This window comes from Diuraphis noxia, unplaced genomic scaffold, assembly GCF_037042655.1.
Source record: "Diuraphis noxia isolate RWA-SAM2 unplaced genomic scaffold, SU_Dnox_SAM2 contig0006, whole genome shotgun sequence".
Lineage (NCBI taxonomy): Eukaryota > Metazoa > Arthropoda > Insecta > Hemiptera > Aphididae > Diuraphis > Diuraphis noxia.
In genome coordinates, this window is record NW_028301716.1 from 2,448,877 (window position 1) to 2,471,191 (window position 22,315).

Below are 22,315 nucleotides of genomic sequence, written 5' to 3' on the forward strand. Positions count from 1 at the left end.
ATTTATTGTAGGTATAATATGCAACAGTAATTCGAGTGACAAATTATGATCATTAGAACATTGGAAAATTATGAAAAAAAAAAAAAAACGAAAAAAACATTAGGACATCGGTAAATTAAAAAAAATACAAAAAAAAGATCAAACAAATTAAATCAATTAATTTTGTTATCATTAGAACTCCTTCTTTCCTTAAGAAGTCGGAGAGAAATCTGTCATCAAATTTATTATTCTCCGCCGCCGGGATCGAACCCTATACCCTAACATCTAATGCCTAACGCCTAACCTACTGGGACATCCTACTGAGATACTGGATTCTGGAAAAACTTTAGCATTTAAACCGTTTTAATTTAGCGGCGATTAATACTAAAAACGTTTAAACGTGTGAATTATGTGTCAGTTAACATTATAATATAGTAGGTATGTTTGTTTTTAATCGATGTGTTTATACTATTTCGGTATAGTATATCCATCTATGATTCTGTTCATATTGTACTAAGTTATGTTTCTATTCACTGTTTAGTCATAACATTTAGTTAACCTACCATTATTTTATTGCATATTGTAACTAACAAAATTAATCAAGAAGTCATGTGAATACACAGCAATTTCTTTTTTGTTAGGTATAAAATAAAATCAAAACATATTGTAATATATACAAAATCATTGTGTATATTTTAAAAATACATATACACGGCTAAATAATTAAGTTCTAGGTAAATTTTAAATAATTTACAATTAGTCGTTACTTCTAAATGTAGTGTAATATCAATATATTATTTTTTATTTATTTTGATAGTCTATGTTTGAGTAATTTTATTAAAATCAAACTATTGAAGTCCGTTTAACTAAATTTGCTTATTAATTTATTCTAATTCTAATGATTTCTACACAATTTATCAAAATAAGGGAGTTTAACATTATATGCATGTATCTGTGTATTATACTATTTAATACAAATAACATTTAATGTTGTCAACGAACTGTTTTGTGACTATACTATTATATTACATTGGTGTACATTTGTGGGCTTGGTTAAATAACTAACCTAACCAATATAGATTACCTACTTATAGAATCTACCTTGCCCAACAATAGCATAATTTAATACCGTATCCATTTCAGTACATATAGACCTTCATAACTAACACCGTCAATGAACTAAAGTGTTATTTAGATCTATCACATATTTAATAATTTATTTTGATAGTCTATGTTTGAGTAATTTTATTAAAATCAAACTATTGAAGTTGGTTTAACTAAATTTGCTTATTAATTTATTCTAATTCTAACGATTTTTACACAATTTGTCAAATTAAGGAAGTTTAACATTATATGCATGTATCTGTGTATTATACTATTTAATACAAATAACATTTAATGTTGTCAACGAACTGTTTTGTGACTATACTATTATATTACATTGGTGTACATTTGTGGGCTTGGTTAAATAACTAACCTAACCAATATAGATTACCTACTTATAGAATCTACCTTGCCCAACAATAGCATAATTTAATACCGTTTCCATTTCAGTACATATAGACCTTCATAACTAACACCGTCAATGAACTAAAGTGTTATTTAAATCTATCAAATATTTAAAAACAATAGGCTTTTCACAGTAGCTAACTTACCTATAAACAGTAATATTTAATAACACACTGACAATAATAGAGCCGGCGATGAACCAAAGCGTTAATATAATTACCAAAATATGCTTTTTCTGGTAAATTTGGGTAGGTATTTGATTATCACAAATGTGCAAAAATATAGACTACTCATAGAACCTAAATTATTTATCAACAATAATATTTAATGTTTTATCCGTCCCATGAATGACATTCATACAGCCGTTAATAAATAAAACTGTCCATATTATTACCAAAAAATATTCTACTACTGGTGTAATTTAGTAACTATTTAATTACCACAAATGAATAAAAACTACATTGCCTATAAGTAATGATATTTAATAATGCACTTTTATAACACCGTCAATGAACTAAATTATTAACATTACCACCAAAATATTCTTTTCATGGTATAACCGAGTAGTTACTTAATCAATTTAAACATAAAAACCCTAAAGAGATTACATATACACCGATACTACCGTTGTCGATTAACCGTAGTGTACCTACAGTACATTACGTTGTTGTACAATTTGTGTGCTCGATTAAATAATTAACCACCGTCGTAGACTACTCATTACACTTATCTCACCTATCGACAGCAATTAATATTAAACACCTTATCCGTAGCATCATATGATTACGTTCTTTGAGCCGTCGACGAACAAAAGTGTAAATAAATATTACATATTATTATATCACATGTAGTCGCACCTTTTATGTGCTGTGTTAAATATTTGGCTACTAACCGAGTAGCCGTTTTTGTAATAATTTATAAAAAGTAGGAACACTCAAACACCGTCGACATGAGCTTAAAATAAGGATTTCGAACAGGCAAAAGACAGAATTAAACGTATTTAAAACAATATTTATTGAATCAAACAAAAACAGTATAATATTTATTATTATCAGTACAATAGGTAGGTACAATAAGTATACTACGCGAAAAAAGAGGAGTCGGCGGTCTTAAAGACGAAAAAGATCGAAAAAAAAAACGATAAAAACGAAAGTCGGCCGCGTTTTCGATTTTAAAAGAAACGCGCTTAAATTAAACGTAAAAAAAAGGCGACGGAAAAGGGCGTAAAAGCAGAAAAATCGAGTAAAAAGTCGAAAAAATGAGCGTAAAACGTTTCGAAAAATCTAAAACACGATATCTGTGACTGATGAGTGATACGATAACCGAAAAATCGTGATAGCTCGGCCGCCGCCGCGAGGAAGTAACGCGATTGGCCGGTCTTAAGAAACCCATGGAAGAAAAACGTAATTCTTCCATGGGTTGCTTAGAGCGATATATATAGGGATTCACGTTTTATTATATAAGAGACTAGCTGCTGTCGGAAACTCGCTGTCCTGAAACTCGGGGGATAGGTGAGACTCGCTGAAGTGGGCGGTGGAGGCTAGTGACGACAATGTCGTCGTAGTTTTACATATAAAAATTGTTCCTGTTTAAAAACAAAAATTTGAGGAGGTGATAAGGATTTCTGATAATGCTTGGCGAACGCGTTACGAAGGCGGGAATGTTTGAATTTCGAGTTTGAGTGTCTAGATATATTCTCACATCACCTATGGCCTATGGAAATCGGCCATTGAATAATACGGCCTCCCGTCGCATGTCCGATGCTTTTTCGTATGTAAAAAATCGTCAATTTGAAATCAATGTTTCAGTGTCTAGCAAGTTAATCTCCTCAAGTGAATATCGATTAACATATATGCAGCAGCTTGTCAGGTAGGCAATCCACCTGCGGTGGATTGCAGACCCTCTGTTCCGCGGCAATACATGAAATTCGGCTACTTTGGTAGTATAAACCTATTCTGTACACGCATAATATATTATTATAAACATTTTAGAGCACACATGATTGTATTCGCCATGATAAACCCTAAGCAAATTTTATCATACACAGAGAAGTAACGTAAACCATACACACCACACATATATATATTATATACCAGTCATTGAATTATACGGCCTCTCGTCGCATGTCCGATGCTTTTTCGTATGTAAAAAATCTTCAATTTGAAATCCATGTTTTGGTGTCTAGCAAGTTAATCTCCCCAAGTGAATATCGATTAACATATGTGCAGCAGCTTATCAGGTAGGCAATCCACCTGCGGTGGATTGCAGACCCTCTGTTCCACGGCAATAAATAAAACTGCGCTACTTTGGTAGTAGATATATATCTATTTTGTTCACGAAAAATATATGAATAACAAAACGCATATAAACGTATTTAATCTGATAAACCAATAGCATTTGATCATATAGACAGTCAATTTTATAAATAACACGCAATTCGCAATAGAAATTCACGATGAATAATAATAAAGTATTAAGTGAATTAAGAAATTAATGAATATCACAAATAAAATGGTGTGCATGCCGTGTAGAAATTCTTATGATTAACAGAGTACCTATGGTTTAGTCACAAATTAGTAATAAGTATTAATACAATGATGATTTATTTTAATGTGTTTCTGTTACATTTGCATTGATGAAATGAGTAATATAAAAGATATTCCTTTTATATATGTGTTTTTCTTCAAGGTGTTCCTATATAGTAAATTTTTTTTATATACCTATATCATCGAACCTAACTTATATTAAAATTATATACGTCATCATAAGTTCGAACAAATTACTGCTGGTAGTTGTGTAGCCTATAGGTTATTGAATAATACTGAAGACAACATATTGTATGTTTTAAGGAATTGGAATTTATTTAGTGTAACCAATGGCTTATTTTATATTATATACTACTATATACTATTTTGTATACTATACAGTATACACACACATAGCTTAATTAAATGGTTTTTTTTTTCTTGAAAACGGTTTATTATGGAAGACGGATCGTAAATGGTTAGGTACCCATCAATTATCATTTATCGTCGTTGTGGGATATCCAAATACATTTAGGCATATAGCTCTAATTGGTTTTCAGTGATGGTGGAGCAACCTTCACTAAAAAAAGAACTAAGTAATAATATAACAAAAAATAATTAAATAAAATTCGAAAAAAATGCAAAAGATCTCAGGTGGCTATGTTATTTAAATGAGCCACCGCAATAACTTAGCTAGTCCTACAACTAACAATTTTATTATTATTAATTAATTAATAAATAATACGATGTACGCGTAGATATAAGATGCGAAGTGATTAACGGTACTAAGCGATATCCAGAGACCACAGTATTTTCAAAAACACTTTTATCGATATCATTGATATCAATAAATAGATCACGCGTAGTTATTAAATATAACAGACTAAAAACACGGACTACCTAGTATTCAAGTATTTATTGTAGGTATAATATGCAACAGTAATTCGAGTGACAAATTATGATCATTAGAACATTGGAAAATTATGAAAAAAAAAAAAAAACGAAAAAAACATTAGGACATCGGTAAATTAAAAAAAAATACAAAAAAAAGATCAAACAAATTAAATCAATTAATTTTGTTATCATTAGAACTCCTTCTTTCCTTAAGAAGTCGGAGAAAAATCTGTCAAATTTATTATTCTCCGCCGCCGGGATCGAATCCTATACCCTAACATCTAATGCCTAACGCCTAACCTACTGGGACATCCTACCGAGATACTGGATTGTGGAAAAACTTTAGCATTTAAACCGTTTTAATTTAGCGGCGATTAATACTAAAAACGTTTAAACGTGTGAATTATGTGTCAGTTAACCTTATAATATAGTAGGTATGTTTGTTTTTAATCGATGTGTTTATACTATTTCGGTATAGTATATCCATCTATGATTCTGTTCATATTGTACTAAGTTATGTTTCTATTCACTGTTTAGTCATAACATTTAGTTAACCTACCATTATTTTATTGCATATTGTAACTAACAAAATTAATCAAGAAGTCATGTGAATACACAGCAATTTCTTTTTTGTTAGGTATCAAATAAAATCAAAACATATTGTAATATATACAAAATCATTGTGTATATTTTAAAAATACATATACACGGCTAAATAATTAAGTTCTAGGTAAATGTTAAATAATTTACAATTAGTCGTTACTTCTAAATGTAGTGTAATATCAATATATTATTTTTTATTTATTTTGATAGTCTATGTTTGAATAATTTTATTAAAATCAAACTATTGAAGTCCGTTTAACTAAATTTGCTTATTAATTTATTCTAATTCTAATGATTTCTACACAATTTATCAAAATAAGGGAGTTTAACATAATATGCATGTATGTATACTATTTAATAAAAATAACATTTCATTTTGTCAACAAACTGTTTTGTGACTATACTATTATATTACATTGATGTACATTTGTAGGCTTGGTTAAATAATTAACCTAACCAATATAGATTACCTACTTATAGAATCTACCTTGCCCATCATTAGCATAATTTAATACTGTATGCATTTCAGTACATATAGACTTTCATAACTAACACCGTCAATGAACTAAAGTGTTATTTAGATCTATCACATATTTAATAATTTATTTTGATAGTCTATGTTTGAGTAATTTTATTAAAATCAAACTATTGAAGTTGGTTTAACTAAATTTGCTTATTAATTTATTCTAATTCTAACGATTTTTACACAATTTGTCAAATTAAGGAAGTTTAACATTATATGCATGTACCTGTGTATTATACTATTTAATACAAATAACATTTAATGTTGTCAACGAACTGTTTTGTGACTATACTATTATATTACATTGGTGTACATTTGTGGGCTTGGTTAAATAACTAACCTAACCAATATAGATTACCTACTTATAGAATCTACCTTGCCCAACAATAGCATAATTTAATACCGTATCCATTTCAGTACATATAGACTTTCATAACTAACACCGTCAATGAACTAAAGTGTTATTTAAATCTATCAAATATTTAAAAACAATAGGCTTTTCACAGTAGCTAACTTACCTATAAACAGTAATATTTAATAACACACTGACAATAATAGAGCCGGCGATGAACCAAAGCGTTAATATAATTACCAAAATATGCTTTTTCTGGTAAATTTGGGTAGGTATTTGATTATCACAAATGTGCAAAAATATAGACTACTCATAGAACCTAAATTATTTATCAACAATAATATTTAATGTTTTATCCGTCCCATGAATGACATTCATACAGCCGTTAATAAATAAAACTGTCCATATTATTACCAAAAAATATTCTACTACTGGTGTAATTTAGTAACTATTTAATTACCACAAATGAATAAAAACTACATTGCCTATAAGTAATGATATTTAATAATGCACTTTTATAACACCGTCAATGAACTAAATTATTAACATTACCACCAAAATATTCTTTTCATGGTATAACCGAGTAGTTACTTAATCAATTTAAACATAAAAACCCTAAAGAGATTACATATACACCGATACTACCGTTGTCGATTAACCGTAGTGTACCTACAGTACATTACGTTGTTGTACAATTTGTGTGCTCGATTAAATAATTAACCACCGTCGTAGACTACTCATTACACTTATCTCACCTATCGACAGCAATTAATATTAAACACCTTATCCGTAGCATCATATGATTACGTTCTTTGAGCCGTCGACGAACAAAAGTGTAAATAAATATTACATATTATTATATCACATGTAGTCGCACCTTTTATGTGCTGTGTTAAATATTTGGCTACTAACCGAGTAGCCGTTTTTGTAATAATTTATAAAAAGTAGGAACACTCAAACACCGTCGACATGAGCTTAAAATAAGGATTTCGAACAGGCAAAAGACAGAATTAAACGTATTTAAAACAATATTTATTGAATCAAACAAAAACAGTATAATATTTATTATTATCAGTACAATAGGTAGGTACAATAAGTATACTACGCGAAAAAAGAGCAGTCGGCGGTCTTAAAGACGAAAAAGATCGAAAAAAAAAACGATAAAAACGAAAGTCGGCCGCGTTTTCGATTTTAAAAGAAACGCGCTTAAATTAAACGTAAAAAAAAGGCGACGGAAAAGGGCGTAAAAGCAGAAAAATCGAGTAAAAAGTCGAAAAAATGAGCGTAAAACGTTTCGAAAAATCTAAAACACGATATCTGTGACTGATGAGTGATACGATAACCGAAAAATCGTGATAGCTCGGCCGCCGCCGCGAGGAAGTAACGCGATTGGCCGGTCTTAAGAAACCCATGGAAGAAAAACGTAATTCTTCCATGGGTTGCTTAGAGCGATATATATAGGGATTCACGTTTTATTATATAAGAGACTAGTGCACTTAAAAAAACCCTGACCAGTTTCCAGTGACTGCGCAGTTGCCGCAGATCTTAATGCATTACTTTCATTTGGAACAGTTTCTACAGCTAACAAATTTTCTGAACTTACTGTGAACTGGGATCGAATGTATAGTAGTTGTTTTAACACTCTAACTAAATTCTCAAACTAGGTGGGTTCTAATCTGATTTAATATTGTGGCGGTCCTGGACGGATACCGCGTGAGTCAGTGGTGTCACTAGTGTAGGAAGTGGTGAAAAGAAAAACACAAACAGTTCGCGGTATAATGATTTTTTTATTGTGGTGGTTGAAAATACAACCGCCAGAAAATGATCAACACGAAAATCAAAATAGCGGGGTGGTGAGGAGCGTGTGTCGTTCAGTGTCGGTCAGAGAACTCACTCTACTCTCGACCGGTTCGGAGTCTCGGCGGATCGACCGTTCCAGGCGCGCTTATCGCGTGTCGGTGTCGTCCGTCGTCGATTGGCGGTTGAAAAGAGAAGTAATTGCGCGGTTTGCCGGGCAAAGGCCGTTTGAATTCAAACGGCTATTACGCGGGCCCGCGTCACCGCGTACGCTACTAATTTCTCTTTTCTAGGAGTGTCTTTTGCTTTAAATCTTTCCCAGGCACGATTTTCTAACACTTTATCAGCTTTATGTCTATCGTCTAAATTTTTACTCACTGCATACACAATATCGTGATCACGACAAGCAGCGTCCAATGGGTTTATTCCTTTGTCACCGCGATCTAGTTTCTTTTTCAATTTCGTACCTGGACCACAATATTTATAGCCTGGCACATGGGCTTCAACTGGGAGGCTATTTATAAGGAAGTTTACTAATCCTTTACCAGTCTTATTTGATTTACACTTTCGAGTTAAACACATCATCTATGACTGATTATCAATTGAAAAATTCTAGAGTATTTATAAGGAAATAAAAATGGATTTGATTGATCAGAAAGATAAATTAGATGTTATAAATGTAGATCTTCAGATGATAAAAAAACCATCAAGACACGGTTCATTATTGCCTGATACTATACGTGCTATATTAGTCGGTCCCAGCGGATCAGGAAAAACAAATATAATGTATAATCTGATCACCCATGCAAACGGGTTAAGATTTGAAAATATTTATTTATACTCTAAAACTTCTAATCAGGAAAAATATTTTTTATTGAAAATAATAATAGATGATATACAAGAAGCTAATTTTTTCATATTTACAAGCGCTGATAAGGTTATAAAACCAAACATGACTAAGGAGAATTCTATAATAATTTTCGATGATGTAATATGTGGTCCACAATCTATAATCAGAGAATACTTCAGCATTGGCAGACATTCAGGTGCTAGCTCTGTATTTTTTTTAGCACAAACATATTCTAAAATATCAAAACAGCTAGTAAGAGATAACTCAAACTTTTTAATGATACTGAAGCAAGATGATACAAATTTACGGCATGTATTCAACGATCATTCGTCTGCAGATATGGATTTCTTAGAATTTCGGAAAATTTCTCATTTTTGTTGGAATCGCAGCGACTACGGGTTTTTGGTTATCGATAAAACGCGGGAACTGAATGAAGGAAGATATAGATGCGGTTTTCATACGTTTATTAAAATAAACAAATTTTAAGTACATGTGTACTTAAATAATATATATATATATATATATAAATATAACGTAACACTGTTGTTATCTACATAGTGTTATTAGTAGTCATACGATACAGTTATCTTGTGTTTATTATTCACAATGAACAAAGAAAAAGTTTTGCTGGAAAATTTAATAGCATCAAAAAAGAATATTAAACGAAAAATAATGAAAATGAAACGTGGTGTTATAGATTCTGACAAATATTACCGCGAAGTATTTAAACCAATAATCGAGCCACTGAGTGCACAGACAGAAAAAAATATACAATGTAACTCACAACCAACTGAACTAATAAAAACAGAAACTGTATGCTCTAGTGATGAAGATGATGACGATGAGTTAGATCCATCATTTACAAATTTTTTAGATAATAAACGTCATGTAATAAAACGTTATGATAAATCTTATGGTTTGCATTATGATCAAGCTAGTGATTCATATAAAATAGGAAAACACTCTGTAGTTTTTAGTCATGGTAACTTACAGTTGCTTGATAGTTACTATCCATGGACTGTAGGACTATGGTCTTTATTATGTGAGAAGGAACCAAAAAAAACAACTGTAGAAGATATAGAAAACTATTACGACATTTTGAAAACTACTGGAGTTCATTTAAAAGCAGATGGGAAACCTAAAACCTCAAAGTTTCATAAATGGTCAACTGTTGTAAAACCTCTATACGAACGAATGAAATATGAAGAAAAACAGTTAAACGAGCAAATAACTAAACTAAATAAATCTAGAATTCCTCAAATTGACTTAACACCAATTAAGGATCTTTTATCTAGTAAAAATGCTAAAAAAAGTAATAACGATATAACCATAGAAAATAGAAAATTTGATTTTTATCCAGATGCAAACAGTTCTATGGTTACAGCTCCCACAGTTGAAAATATGTTTAGTTTTACTTCAACACCACAGTCAAAGCAAGGTTCTGGTTTATATAAAGATGTAATGCCGCAAACACAATTAGTTTATTATGACGACCCGAATGAACTAGTAACTAGATTAAATCTTATAAAATCATCACAAAGTGTTGGTAATACTGGTGTTAATAATGAAATTATATCTATTTTAGAAGAACTACGTGAGAGAGATATTATAGTATAATGACAACATTAGAGGCTATAGCTAATGAGCTACATAGACCAGCTAGAAAAATATTTCCTAGACGTAGTGTGGTAACGCGGTTTATTGATGACCTCTGGCAAGCTGATTTAATAGACATGCAACCTCATTCTAGACAAAATAATGGTTTTAAGTATATTTTAGTTGTCATAGATACATATAGTAAGTATGTATGGGTTGAGACGTTGAAAAATAAAACATCAAAGGAATGTACAAAAGGTATGTTTAATATATTGAAAAAAGCTCATCCAAAATTGTTACAAACAGATAATGGTACAGAATTTTATAATATTAAATTTCAACATTTGATGAAAAAGTATAAAATTAGACATTACAGTTCATACAGTGTTATCAAATGTTCAATTTGTGAACGTGTGATCCAAACTCTGAAAAATAATATATATAAACATTTTACTGCAACAGGTACATGGAATTGGTATAATACAATATCAAAAATTATACAAAATTATAATAATACAAAACATAGAACAATCAAATGTTCACCAAATGAAGCTCGAATGAACACAAACAACATTAAATTTAATACACAGTTAAATGATACATTATATAAACCAAAATTTAAAGTTAATGACAAAGTAAGAATATCTAAGTATAAACATATATTTAGTAAAGGATATACACCAAATTGGACTACAGAAATATTTACAGTTTCAAAAGTTTTACAGACAAATCCAGTAACTTATCAACTAAAAGATGGGTCTGACAATATAATCTTAGGTGGATTTTATGAACCAGAAATTCAATCAACTGATTTTCCTGACAAATTTCTCGTTGAACGTTTTATAAAAAAAAATGGTAATAAAATGTTCGTTAAATGGTTAGGTTTTGATTCAAGTCAAAATTCATGGATAACTTCATCAGATATTTTAAAATAAAGATTTTTATATGTATAAAAGATTTATAATAAAAAAAATATATATATATTTTTTTATGAATTTGAATTAATTATTTCACATGTTCTCCTGGTACTCCATAGTCTGTTTAAAAAACTTTACAATTTTAATATATCCTCAATCAATATATTCAAAAGGGCTATCAAGTGATGAACTTATTCAATGAAAAAATAATAATACTGATGAATAATACCACTGTTTATACCAATTGTTAGATCATTAAGTTTTTAATTAAAATATTTTGCTAGCTTATAGTGACCGTAAGCCAATGTATTTATCCCATCGTCCATTATATAACGTTTATCATCATTCGCACTTAGAACAAGTTTGTTCATTGTTTTTGAATGAACAACATGTTTATTCGATTGAATGAAATTCATGTTTCTGTGAGATTGTTTTTTCTCAACAGATCTATGATTAATAAAAGCATTTAATATCTCTATGTAATCAATAAATTTCATATAGTTTTTTATTATATATTTTTTTACACCTTTTGCTTTTTTTTCTACAGTATCATCTATGGTTTTATAAGCGTATAATTTCGGTCTCAATGAAACGAATTCTTTAAGAATTATTGATTTAAGTTCGTCCTTGAAGAATCCAGGTTGACTTTTATGTATTTCACTAAAGCAATAATGTTCTTTAGGATAATTAGATGTGTCAAAATATGGTAATAAATCATTTTTTAAATCATCGAAAAAATTTTCTGTTTGAATAGCATATATTAAGGAATCTGTATCCGAATATAGAGAACTAATTTTTCTGCCATATTTTTTTTTCATTACATTATAATGAAAATCATACATAAAAGTTTTCGAAACGTCTAAAATCGCAGATCCTACATAAATCGCCTTGTCGAATTTAATAGTTTCCTTATGTTGATGAATAGCCATAAGATTCTTAGAATATATAGTTCTATCCTTAAAATTAGTTTTTGACATTAATTTATTAGCTTTTTTTCAGATGAAACCAGTTTTATAGAAGTTCTTGTTCGAACATTCTCCATACATTTTCCAAAAACACTATTAATTAAAAGCTTCCAGAATTCTTTTTCAAACTCGTTTTTAGCTTCTGTTCTCATTTTAGTACAGAATTCAATGTACGATGCCATCCATTTTTTTTTGAGAAAAACGGATAGCTCGATGGATTTTTACAAGTTTAAGACCGTGAGCAATCGCTTGTTTTAAGTTTTTATAATGAACAATATAGTTTTTTTTCGGTAATAGTGTAGTTAACAATTTTTTAACTTTAGAATTTGGTGGACATTCGTTTAACGGTAAAAAAAGGGAAATCATTATGAGCCTTATGTAATTGTTTAGGGTAGTCGATATCGACTTCTAATATATATCCAACCTCAGAATCATCAGCTATTTTAGTTACGTCTATGTTTAAGTCATCAACCCATTCAAAATCTTTAAAAGGCAATTCTGTCAACATAGACTTTCCATATAAATTTACACAATCAAGATATGTTATCCATGTAATCGGTTCGTTAGAATTATAATTGAAACCTTCAATATTTGGTATGTTTGCTTTGGCAAACCTTTTAGTTGATTGAGTTATCCCACCACGAATTGAATTCTCAATAAAAAAAAGCATATTAGGGCATTTAACCTTTCTAATTCGATCTTAGTATATTTCAGCATACAATCATACGCAAATCCTGGAGCAGTCATATAATGAGCAGGATCTAACTCGAGAGTAGATAAACATAAGTCTCTGAAATTTTCAAACACGTCAGCTAGTATAGCAACATTGGTTTTCAAATAATGATCGCTATATTCACCTAATGTCTTTATATTAAACACGTCCCATATAGTTTTCGCATGTATATAATCATCTTCAGTAATATTTTCACGGTTAAAGAGTTATAAAATTCAAGCTTTGAAGGTAAAAAAGAATCATTTAGTTCTCTCCAACTATCAACATATTCATATGGGAAGACTCCTTTTCGAGTAACTAGATCTAATACTTTAGTAGAAAATACTTTGCTAGTTTCTCTAAACCTTAACTTATCTTCGGATAAATTTTTTGCAAGTTTACTTAATTTTTCAGCCATAAAACGGTATGTATCAACAAACTTTATGTTAAATTTTGGTGCGATTTCTTTACTAAATGATATATATTTTTCAGAGGAATTAGGTATAACATGAATATCTTTATCGTTACACCCAAGTTCTCGAATTATGAAATGACTGTCATATGTCAGATTATGAAAGAAAATTGGTACAAATGATGGACTAGTTAGCTGAAAATTACATTTAACACAAATACATCGTCTGTAATTTCCAGTTATATGACAGTGATCTCGAACTTTTAACAAATTATTATTTTTAAAAGATAATAAACATTTTTCACAAACCTTAGCTTTTTGAAAATATTTTTCTTCTTTTAAAGTTAATTTTTTAATTGGTAAATTAGTTTTATAAATATCATTAATTTTATTTCCTATAGTTATCATACTATTCATAAATTTTTTTGCTGCATTTTTACCTCTGTATATTAGTATATTACTACTTTTCTAGGAATTTCAAACTTTTTTATTAATTTTTTCGGGATAATATTATAGTCAACTTTTACATAAAACCCGTAACTCATAAGTTTATGCAAATGTGTAATATGAGTTTTTGGTTTTTTACCATTTTGAGAGAATTTATCAGGTTGTTTAGGGTTTAAAATACATTCGAAATCAGCGTATATAACAATTGGGATTCGTTGAGTATTTTTATAGTTTTTGAAATATATGAAATCGTCATCTCCTTTTTCAAACATTATAGATCTTCCTAATTTATTTTTAATACACATTTCTTTATGTCTAATTAATCCTGTTTCACCCCAAAGTTTGCTTTTACACGGTTTATTTCCAAAACTTGTAAAACATCTCTTACATATAATCAACTTTGAACAATTTTTAGTTTTTTGACTTCTAATAAACCTTGAGAAGTTGTTAATATACCTAACAATAATGAGATGTATTATTATTATCAAATAAAAATAGATCAAAATGATTTTTTTTTCATTATTGGTTATATGTAATGGGTAAATTACATTTTTATCATCTAAGCTGTAAATATTAATTGATACATTGTTTATTTTTTCAAATTTTTTTATCTGAGTTATAGGTGTTGGAAAATCAATGCATTTAAAATTAAACCCACTTTTTTTTTCTAAAATATTAAAATGTTTTTTGTTAAACCGAGATTTATTTAATCGATTATCGTACTTACTTAGTATAGAATACTTGAAACATTCGTTATCATTATTTTTTATATTTATAACTGCTTTTTTTTTTTATATGTTTAGGTAAATCTAAATATGTACTTCTTCCTTTAAGAGGATTTACTTTATTAATTCGTAATTGTATACAATCTATAGATTTAAGTGACCAGCCTGATTTTTTTGATATAAACTGTGCTTCTTCAGATAATAGTTTGTTAAACATTTTGTTTAACAAAATATTAAAATTGGATGATTTACATGCTAATACGTTTGAAGTTTTAAACGACATATCTTGTACTTCATCCGTCAATAGTTTTTCATACGTGCTATCAACATGTAAATTAAATTTAATTGTCGACTGCTGGCTTGATTGTGTTAATCTAGAAATTAACATTTCAGAAACATAACTAAAAAATACATATTAGTCTATTATTTCTTCCTTGTTCTTAACAATAAACGTTCTCGAACAGCTTTTAAATCTCTCAATTTCAACAACTTCACCCTCAGCTGATTCCATCCGTCTACGTTTAGTGATTGTATTTCTTTTCATTTTGTAACTGTAAATAAATTTATATTAAAAAAAAATAATATTAATACATTTGTTTATATTCCTAACTGATTAAGATTTAATTATTAGTGTATCAGATATTCAGCTTATTGTAGTGTACGTTTTAATTATTATTTCATTAGAATTAAAGTATGTTATTCAACGACATGTCACAGCCATCGAACGTGATCGGATTCGGATTATACGAACGCGTTGTAGGGTCATGATAGTGGTATGCGAAGTGGGCAGCAACGAAGGTGCGATTCACCCACAACGCTGGAACTTTGCCATCTACGCACATAGACCTAACGTACGTACCGTACAATCACTTCTGTGGAACATAATTCGAACCTGACACGTACAATTATACACCGTTGTGGTACGTGTTGAGCTCAAATTTTTACGAATATACTTTGTTATATTAAATTCCATTATATTATTTAAAGCATCATATAATAATATACATTAATATTAATGATAATTTAATATATTATACTAATAGCTAAGTTTTAGAATAGTTTTAGTCTTTATTCAAAGATTCTAATTGTTTGTGCAGCGAATTTAAAGAATTGCGTATACTTAATTCGGATTTATATAATGTATATTGTGATTCTTCATAGTTAAGTTTAAGTTGTTTTTTTTTATCTTTTAATTTTTTAATTTTTTGGTTTATTATTCTTATTTTTTCTTCGTGTATCTTTTCTTCTTCGTCTGCAATGGTAAAATTTGTTTCACGCTGTTCATACATTTCTTCAATTTGTAGTTTGATGAACGTAGGTGATTCCATTTTATTATTTTTATTTTGAAACTGTAAATGTTAATATTTTATTCAATAACCAATATACTTATTCAATAAAATAAAAAAATTAGAATATCTCTTATTCTAATGTTTATTTAAGTAATTATATTTATTTAGTTTTTAATATAAATATAATATTACAGTAGAAAAAAAATCGTATGTAATTCAACGATAAATCACAGTCATTGAACGTGATCGGATTTGTTTTATATGAACACCTTGTCGAACCATAATAATGGTAAACGATACGATATTATTTCTTCCTTTATATGTTATATTCAACTCATATTATGTGATAAATTTTCACAACACAGTTAAAATATTAATAAAGAATGTTGAACGCAAACATAGATACAAGCGTATAGTATTTTTCAAACGTATATGATTAAATCTATGTTCACGTTCAACATTAATTGTATTTTTCACATTACAGATTTCAATGTTAATAATATAATCATACGAATTCATGGTTTACACAAACATAATAAGTTTTAATAGTTGTCAATTAATTTTCTTTTTACGAAATACAATACATTATTTGAAATTTATACAACATTTTGTAGGTAGTAATTAAAATATAATATCTTATAAGAATTATATCAACAATTTTCGTATGTATAAAGCGTATAATAATAATAATAACCTTAAAAGCGTTTAAGTATAATAGGGTTATATGAATATGGTTTTAATAAAAGAAAAAAAAAATAATAATAATAAATGTTATTTTAAAACTGTGTATAATTGATTATCGTTAAAGAATCGTAGAAAATATTAATGAAGAATGTTGGACGCAGACATAGATACAAGCACATATTAGCACATCTTATTAAATCTATGTTCATGTTTAACATTAATTGTATATTTCACATCACAGAATTCAATGTAAGTTTTAATAGTTGACAATGCATTTTCTTTTTTTACAAAATATAATACATTATTAGTAATTAAAATATAATATCTAATAAGAATTATATTAATAATTTTTGTATGTAGGTATAAAGCGTATAATTATAATAATAATAATAATAATAATACCCTTAAAAGCGTTTAAATATAATAGGGTTAGATGAATATGGTTTTGATTAAGAAAAAAAATAATTAATAATAATAGTAATATAATAAATGTTATTTTAAACTGTGTATAATAATTGTTTATCGTTAAAAGAATCGTAGCGATTTTAATATTTACTATTATTCTTCGACACCGTTTTTACAATATTATATTAAATAACAATATAATTAATGTTTTAAAGTGTATACATCTTAGGAAATTGTTTTATTGTTAGTTAAAATTTTAACGATGAGATATATTTCTCATCATATCTAAAACAAAAAATGCTGAATATGTTTCGGGTACAGGTACGGCGTTAATACTAGCAGGAAATGGGTTACTTTCTAAATGAACTCCTGTTGTTAAAAACCGATTACATAATATACATCGTGTATAATAACAATAATCTTTAAACGCTTCTATATCATTAAATCGAACAAACTGGTATATAGGATTGTAAGTTCGAAAACCAAAAGATCTTTCATCATGATAACATGCACTGCTACACCACTTTTGGGTTCCTACATTTTGTATACACAGTTCAACTAATGTATAATTTCGAAGTGGATCGGTTAAAATATTTAATACATGATCCTTTACCATAAATGGGTAATAATCTCCTACAAATGTTAAGGTGATTTCTGGGTTAGAACGATGATATTCTAAAGATTCTAGAACATTGTTGATTTTTCTATTCCGTGTATTGTTTGAAACGATTGAAGGCATACTGTAATTTATATTTTTAAAAACAATTTTTAATTGAATATTGTACACGTATACAATAATAATGTCGATGTATTCGTTTGAATCGTTCTATATGTAACGTACACCTACCTACCTATATTAAAATTTTTTATAAAAAAAATAATATCTATACTAACGATATATACTTACATTGTTATTTTGTGAAGTTGAAATATTCGAAAAAAAAATTGAACTTTTTCCGTGTGTGTTTGTGTTGAGCGTCGTGATGTGGTATGATATATTATAAGTTAGTGGGACCGTTGTTCAATACAATGCTTGCGATAAAACTGTTGATGTTTTTTTTTTTAGCTAAGTAAAAAAAAATTAAATTAGATTTATAACTATTTTATGTTGTATGTTTAATGATAATATATACTTGCAATGTTCTTTGAGAAGTTGAAATATTAAAAAAAACTTTTTTCCGTGTGTCTATGTGCTGAGCAGTGTGAAGCGAATGATATGATGTGACATAATTACTCTCGGTTGATGGTCATTTATCCCTGCTACACTTTTAGCATTACTACGGAAAGACTATCTTGCAGTCGTGCAGCAGGCGCTGCAACGCCCTGGATGTTGCTTTGCATATGTTTTATATCAACGTTATGTTTTATATTAATTTTACGCGAATAACAATATTTCTGCATGGTGCATTAAAATAATTATTCATATGAGTAGCGATATAATATACTATTACTATATACCTACTATCAAGGAGGCGTACTACAGTATTCTTTTTATTGCAGGCGCTGCCCACTACTATTACTATTATTATTGGTCTCAATAATAAAAAAATATAGTCGCACATAATTTACCATCTCTATCAAACAATATAATTTTACACTTCCCGTTTCAGTGTGCTTCAACTGTGTTTAACACTCAATACAAAATAGCAAGACACTTTTAGAGACAGTACATAAATCCACTCAATATATTTTAGCTACAAGTTATATCTGAATAAATAAATAATAAAAAAAAAAATGTCATTTGTTAGCTCATTAAATAGTAGTAACGAAGAATCGATGATCGAAAGTGATGTAAGTACAAAATAATATGTTTTTTATATAATTTATATTTATTAGTTATATTTTGGAGATGATTAAATACAATATTTTATTTTGTATAATACTGAACTATGTTGGTTCGGTATTATACATAAAGATGCAAATAAATAGGTGTAGCGTATATATTTTTAGTAGATTTTTAGTTACCAAATTTTATTTTATTTCAGAACGATTATAATAATGAGAGTATGAATAACGAGGTTAAATCGGTGATTAAACAAAACATGCATAGTAAAAATAAAAAACAAGTAAAATCAAATAAGAACAAAACAATGGCTAGAAAAGTAAGTTAAACAAAACATTTACAGTATAGTAAAAAAATTACATTTTTATTTTTTTTTGTTTTAGAATATTTCATATTTGGATAATATTGAAAGTTTGCTAAAAAATGAAAAAATTGAAACTGATATCATAAATACTATTACTGTAAAACAAGGTGATAATTTGATAAATGTTAAGTCTCCAACTGACGACAAAAGTTCCGAGTACTGGACTATCAGCCACTATAAAGTCAAAAATATTAAGAATGTTGATAGCAAGAACAGGTAATATAATATATTATATTATTTATATATGGGGAGACCAGGGCAATTTTTGGATAAACGCTTTTATTACGAATGTAAACTAGTGAATAACATTAAATTATTATCCCTACAAAGCGATACACATTTCTGTCAACTTATATGCTCTTTATTATTTAATCACCAATATTCAAAAATGTATTAACATTATTCACTTCGTCCAGCTATCCGCTTACCCCAGAATATAATATACTTGTAATAAATGTAATATATGTTTTTTTAATAATCATATTACAGTTAGATTAAAAAAAAAAATTTATATTTTTTTTATAGATGGAAAGAAGCTGAATGTAGTCTTAAAGTAACGATAACCGACCAAGCAAAAGATCTAAATTATCAAAGACATAATAATGTATTTATTAATGACGGTAGAAAAAAATTTGAATATATAATAGGTACTATGCAAAATAAAAAATTTTTCAGTTTAAATATACTTGTGTTATGAAACATATTTATACATCACTCACATTATATATCAATTAAATATCTGTTACTATTATATTGTAAAAATAAATTATATATTTATACATAGTATTTTATTTATGTATGTAAAAAAAAAAAAAAAGATTGTATATTTATTTTAAAATGTAGTAAAAAGTAGTGTAGGTACATGAGTTAGTATCATGAAACGTAAAATAAAAAACAATAATAATATAAATTACTGGTTAACAGCTGATTGAAAAAAAATTAGACTACTAAGTCTTGCAATATCATATCTGATAATGAGTTATAATGATACTGTAATAATTCATACATAAAAGAAATATCGTTAGACTCCATATTACTATAACTTAAGTCATAATTCTGAATATATTGGTTTGTAAATTCATTCCGACGACAAGAAGAAGGTAACCCGTTTACATCTGCCATGATTAGTGAATATGCTGTGTCAAAAGTCTTTTGATGACTTGACAATTTTTTTTTGTTTTTCAATAATATATAAATCAATACAGTGTTGCAATTGTTTCAAACGGTGTAAATCGATATGTGATAAAGTAATATAATTTTCATTAGAATGTAATATAATTGAAGACTGTTTCACATTAACAGAATAACTTAAATTGTCAGTTATTCTTACACGTTTACATCGAGTTTGCAGATTATCGATAATAGCATTGTAATTATTTTCACACATTAATGTAAGCCATTGTTCTAGATCAAGGTTTAAAATCTTTTTAGTTATTTTACATTCTAATAATATAACGATTGAAATCTTTTTGTTAACAAGCAATCCAACTGTTACACTTTTTTTGCCATACGGTCGAATTTCGAATACCGACTTTGAAACAACCGGTGAAATCATATTATTGTAGCTAGCGGCCTTTAAATTCTTATCGATTTTTTTTTGTTCTGAGGAATTACGTTTGTTAAAGTAGTGTTCTGATTGTTAGAGTGTTTATCATATACTGATAATATTGCTAAATATAACAACATTTTATACTAAAATTATTTAAAAATAAAAAAAAAATGCAAAAAAGTAAATACGTGACCTAATTGATAAGTGTGGAAGGGGGAGAGAAAGATTATTAATTATTAATGATTATATACTTACATTAATTTGCATCAAACCTGAAATTAAACCTTATATATTTAAACAGAACTTCACGCCTTATCCATTAGGTCACGTATTTACAAGATAAAGGATTGAATAATAACACATTTAAGTTGTTTAATAGAATTCGATAATTTATTCGATACCTATTATATAACATTTTTTATACATATATTATATACATCTTAATATACTAGCAAGTGGTATCATATGATTCAATTTCACAATTACATTTAGATCTTCCGCATTTGGTTTTTACATATTCAACAAAGTGATTTCCTTTTGATAATAATACATATATACATTCCGGATTATGTCTCGAGTGTTCAATCCATGGTATATCATCTTTTTTCCAATCGTGTAAGACAAGTCCGCAGGAAAAACATTCTACAACATCTTTTAATCCTCTGAATATGAAACCACAATCAGCCAATAAATATTTATTTTGAGGTATATTTGATGGTAATATATCATACGTTTTTAATCTGGATGTAAATGTAATGTATTCCGGATATGCTGGGAATGATTTGCTTCGTACTAAAGAAACTAATGAAGAAATGTCATTGCTAGTTTTTTGTAAGTTCATGTTTTTAAATGACATTGAAAATCAAAACGTATTACTATAAAAAATATATTCTTAAGAGATACGAAAATAAACATAAAACACAACTTGGTTTAACGATAGTTAATTAGTTACTAAAATGTAAAGAAAATTAATTTTGACACTAAAGAATTACAGCACAGTGTAGCCAACATGTGTAAATAATAAATTAATTGTAAATTATTACTGTTAGTAGTCAGATTGTTACTTTTAAAACCACTATCTATTATAATTGGATTACAAAAACATCGTAAAAATTCGTTAACAAAAGATTGTAGTATATTCGATCATTGTATAATCTAACGAAAGTTGAAGTATTTCTAAACTCTATTGCATATCCGTATGATAATTTAAATTTAGATTTTTCAAAATCTAAAAAAAAAATTTTCATTATTTTTGTGTAACAGACGATGTAGGTACACAGTTTTATAATGTGTTATACTTGTTGAGATTTTGTGTTACACAGTGAACGTGTGTAGAAATCTCTTTGTAAAAAAGGTGCTCAGAACATACATTAGGGTTTTTGAGAATTTGTGTTACACGGTGGAGCATGTAGGAATGCCCCCTTGAACTAATGAA

General features: G+C 28.2%; 3 protein-coding genes and 1 pseudogene across 3 annotated transcripts; 2 read left to right on the plus strand and 2 right to left on the minus strand.

The window, feature by feature from the left end:
- The first annotated feature begins 9,704 nt into the window (after positions 1-9,704).
- LOC149054536 (uncharacterized) lies at positions 9,705-10,649 on the plus strand. Its single transcript, XM_089230116.1, has one exon. The coding sequence runs from the start codon at positions 9,705-9,707 to the stop codon at positions 10,647-10,649; it is 945 nt and encodes a 314-aa protein (XP_089086242.1).
- A 1,159-nt stretch (positions 10,650-11,808) lies between these two features.
- Positions 11,809-12,754, minus strand: LOC149054537 (uncharacterized; annotated as a pseudogene).
- A 5,684-nt stretch (positions 12,755-18,438) lies between these two features.
- On the plus strand, positions 18,439-19,551 carry LOC149054538 (uncharacterized). Its single transcript, XM_089230048.1, has 4 exons — positions 18,439-18,586; positions 18,685-18,975; positions 19,170-19,286; positions 19,351-19,551. Exons 2-4 carry the CDS (start codon positions 18,919-18,921, stop codon positions 19,549-19,551), a joined length of 375 nt encoding a protein of 124 aa, XP_089086174.1. The 5' UTR covers positions 18,439-18,586; positions 18,685-18,918.
- A 719-nt stretch (positions 19,552-20,270) lies between these two features.
- Positions 20,271-21,810, minus strand: LOC149054539 (death-associated inhibitor of apoptosis 1-like). Its single transcript, XM_089230047.1, has 2 exons — positions 21,375-21,810; positions 20,271-20,385 (listed from the first exon to the last, which is right to left on the minus strand). Exons 1-2 carry the CDS (start codon positions 21,734-21,736, stop codon positions 20,271-20,273), a joined length of 477 nt encoding a protein of 158 aa, XP_089086173.1. The 5' UTR covers positions 21,737-21,810.
- Positions 21,811-22,315: the final 505 nt, after the last annotated feature.

Excerpts from the sequence above, each read along its gene's own strand:
- LOC149054536 (XM_089230116.1), top strand. The coding sequence starts at position 9,705 with ATGAAAATGAAACGTGGTGTTATAGATTCTGACAAATATTACCGCGAA.
- LOC149054538 (XM_089230048.1), top strand. The coding sequence starts at position 18,919 with ATGTCATTTGTTAGCTCATTAAATAGTAGTAACGAAGAATCGATGATC. Across the intron at positions 18,976-19,169 it reads AATCGATGATCGAAAGTGAT|AACGATTATAATAATGAGAG; the intron begins GTAAGTACAAAA and ends ATTTTATTTCAG. Across the intron at positions 19,287-19,350 it reads ACAAAACAATGGCTAGAAAA|AATATTTCATATTTGGATAA; the intron begins GTAAGTTAAACA and ends TTTTTGTTTTAG.
- LOC149054539 (XM_089230047.1), bottom strand. The coding sequence starts at position 21,736 with ATGTCATTTAAAAACATGAACTTACAAAAAACTAGCAATGACATTTCT. Across the intron at positions 20,386-21,374 it reads GTAAAAACCAAATGCGGAAG|TTATGACTTAAGTTATAGTA; the intron begins ATCTAAATGTAA and ends ATATATTCAGAA.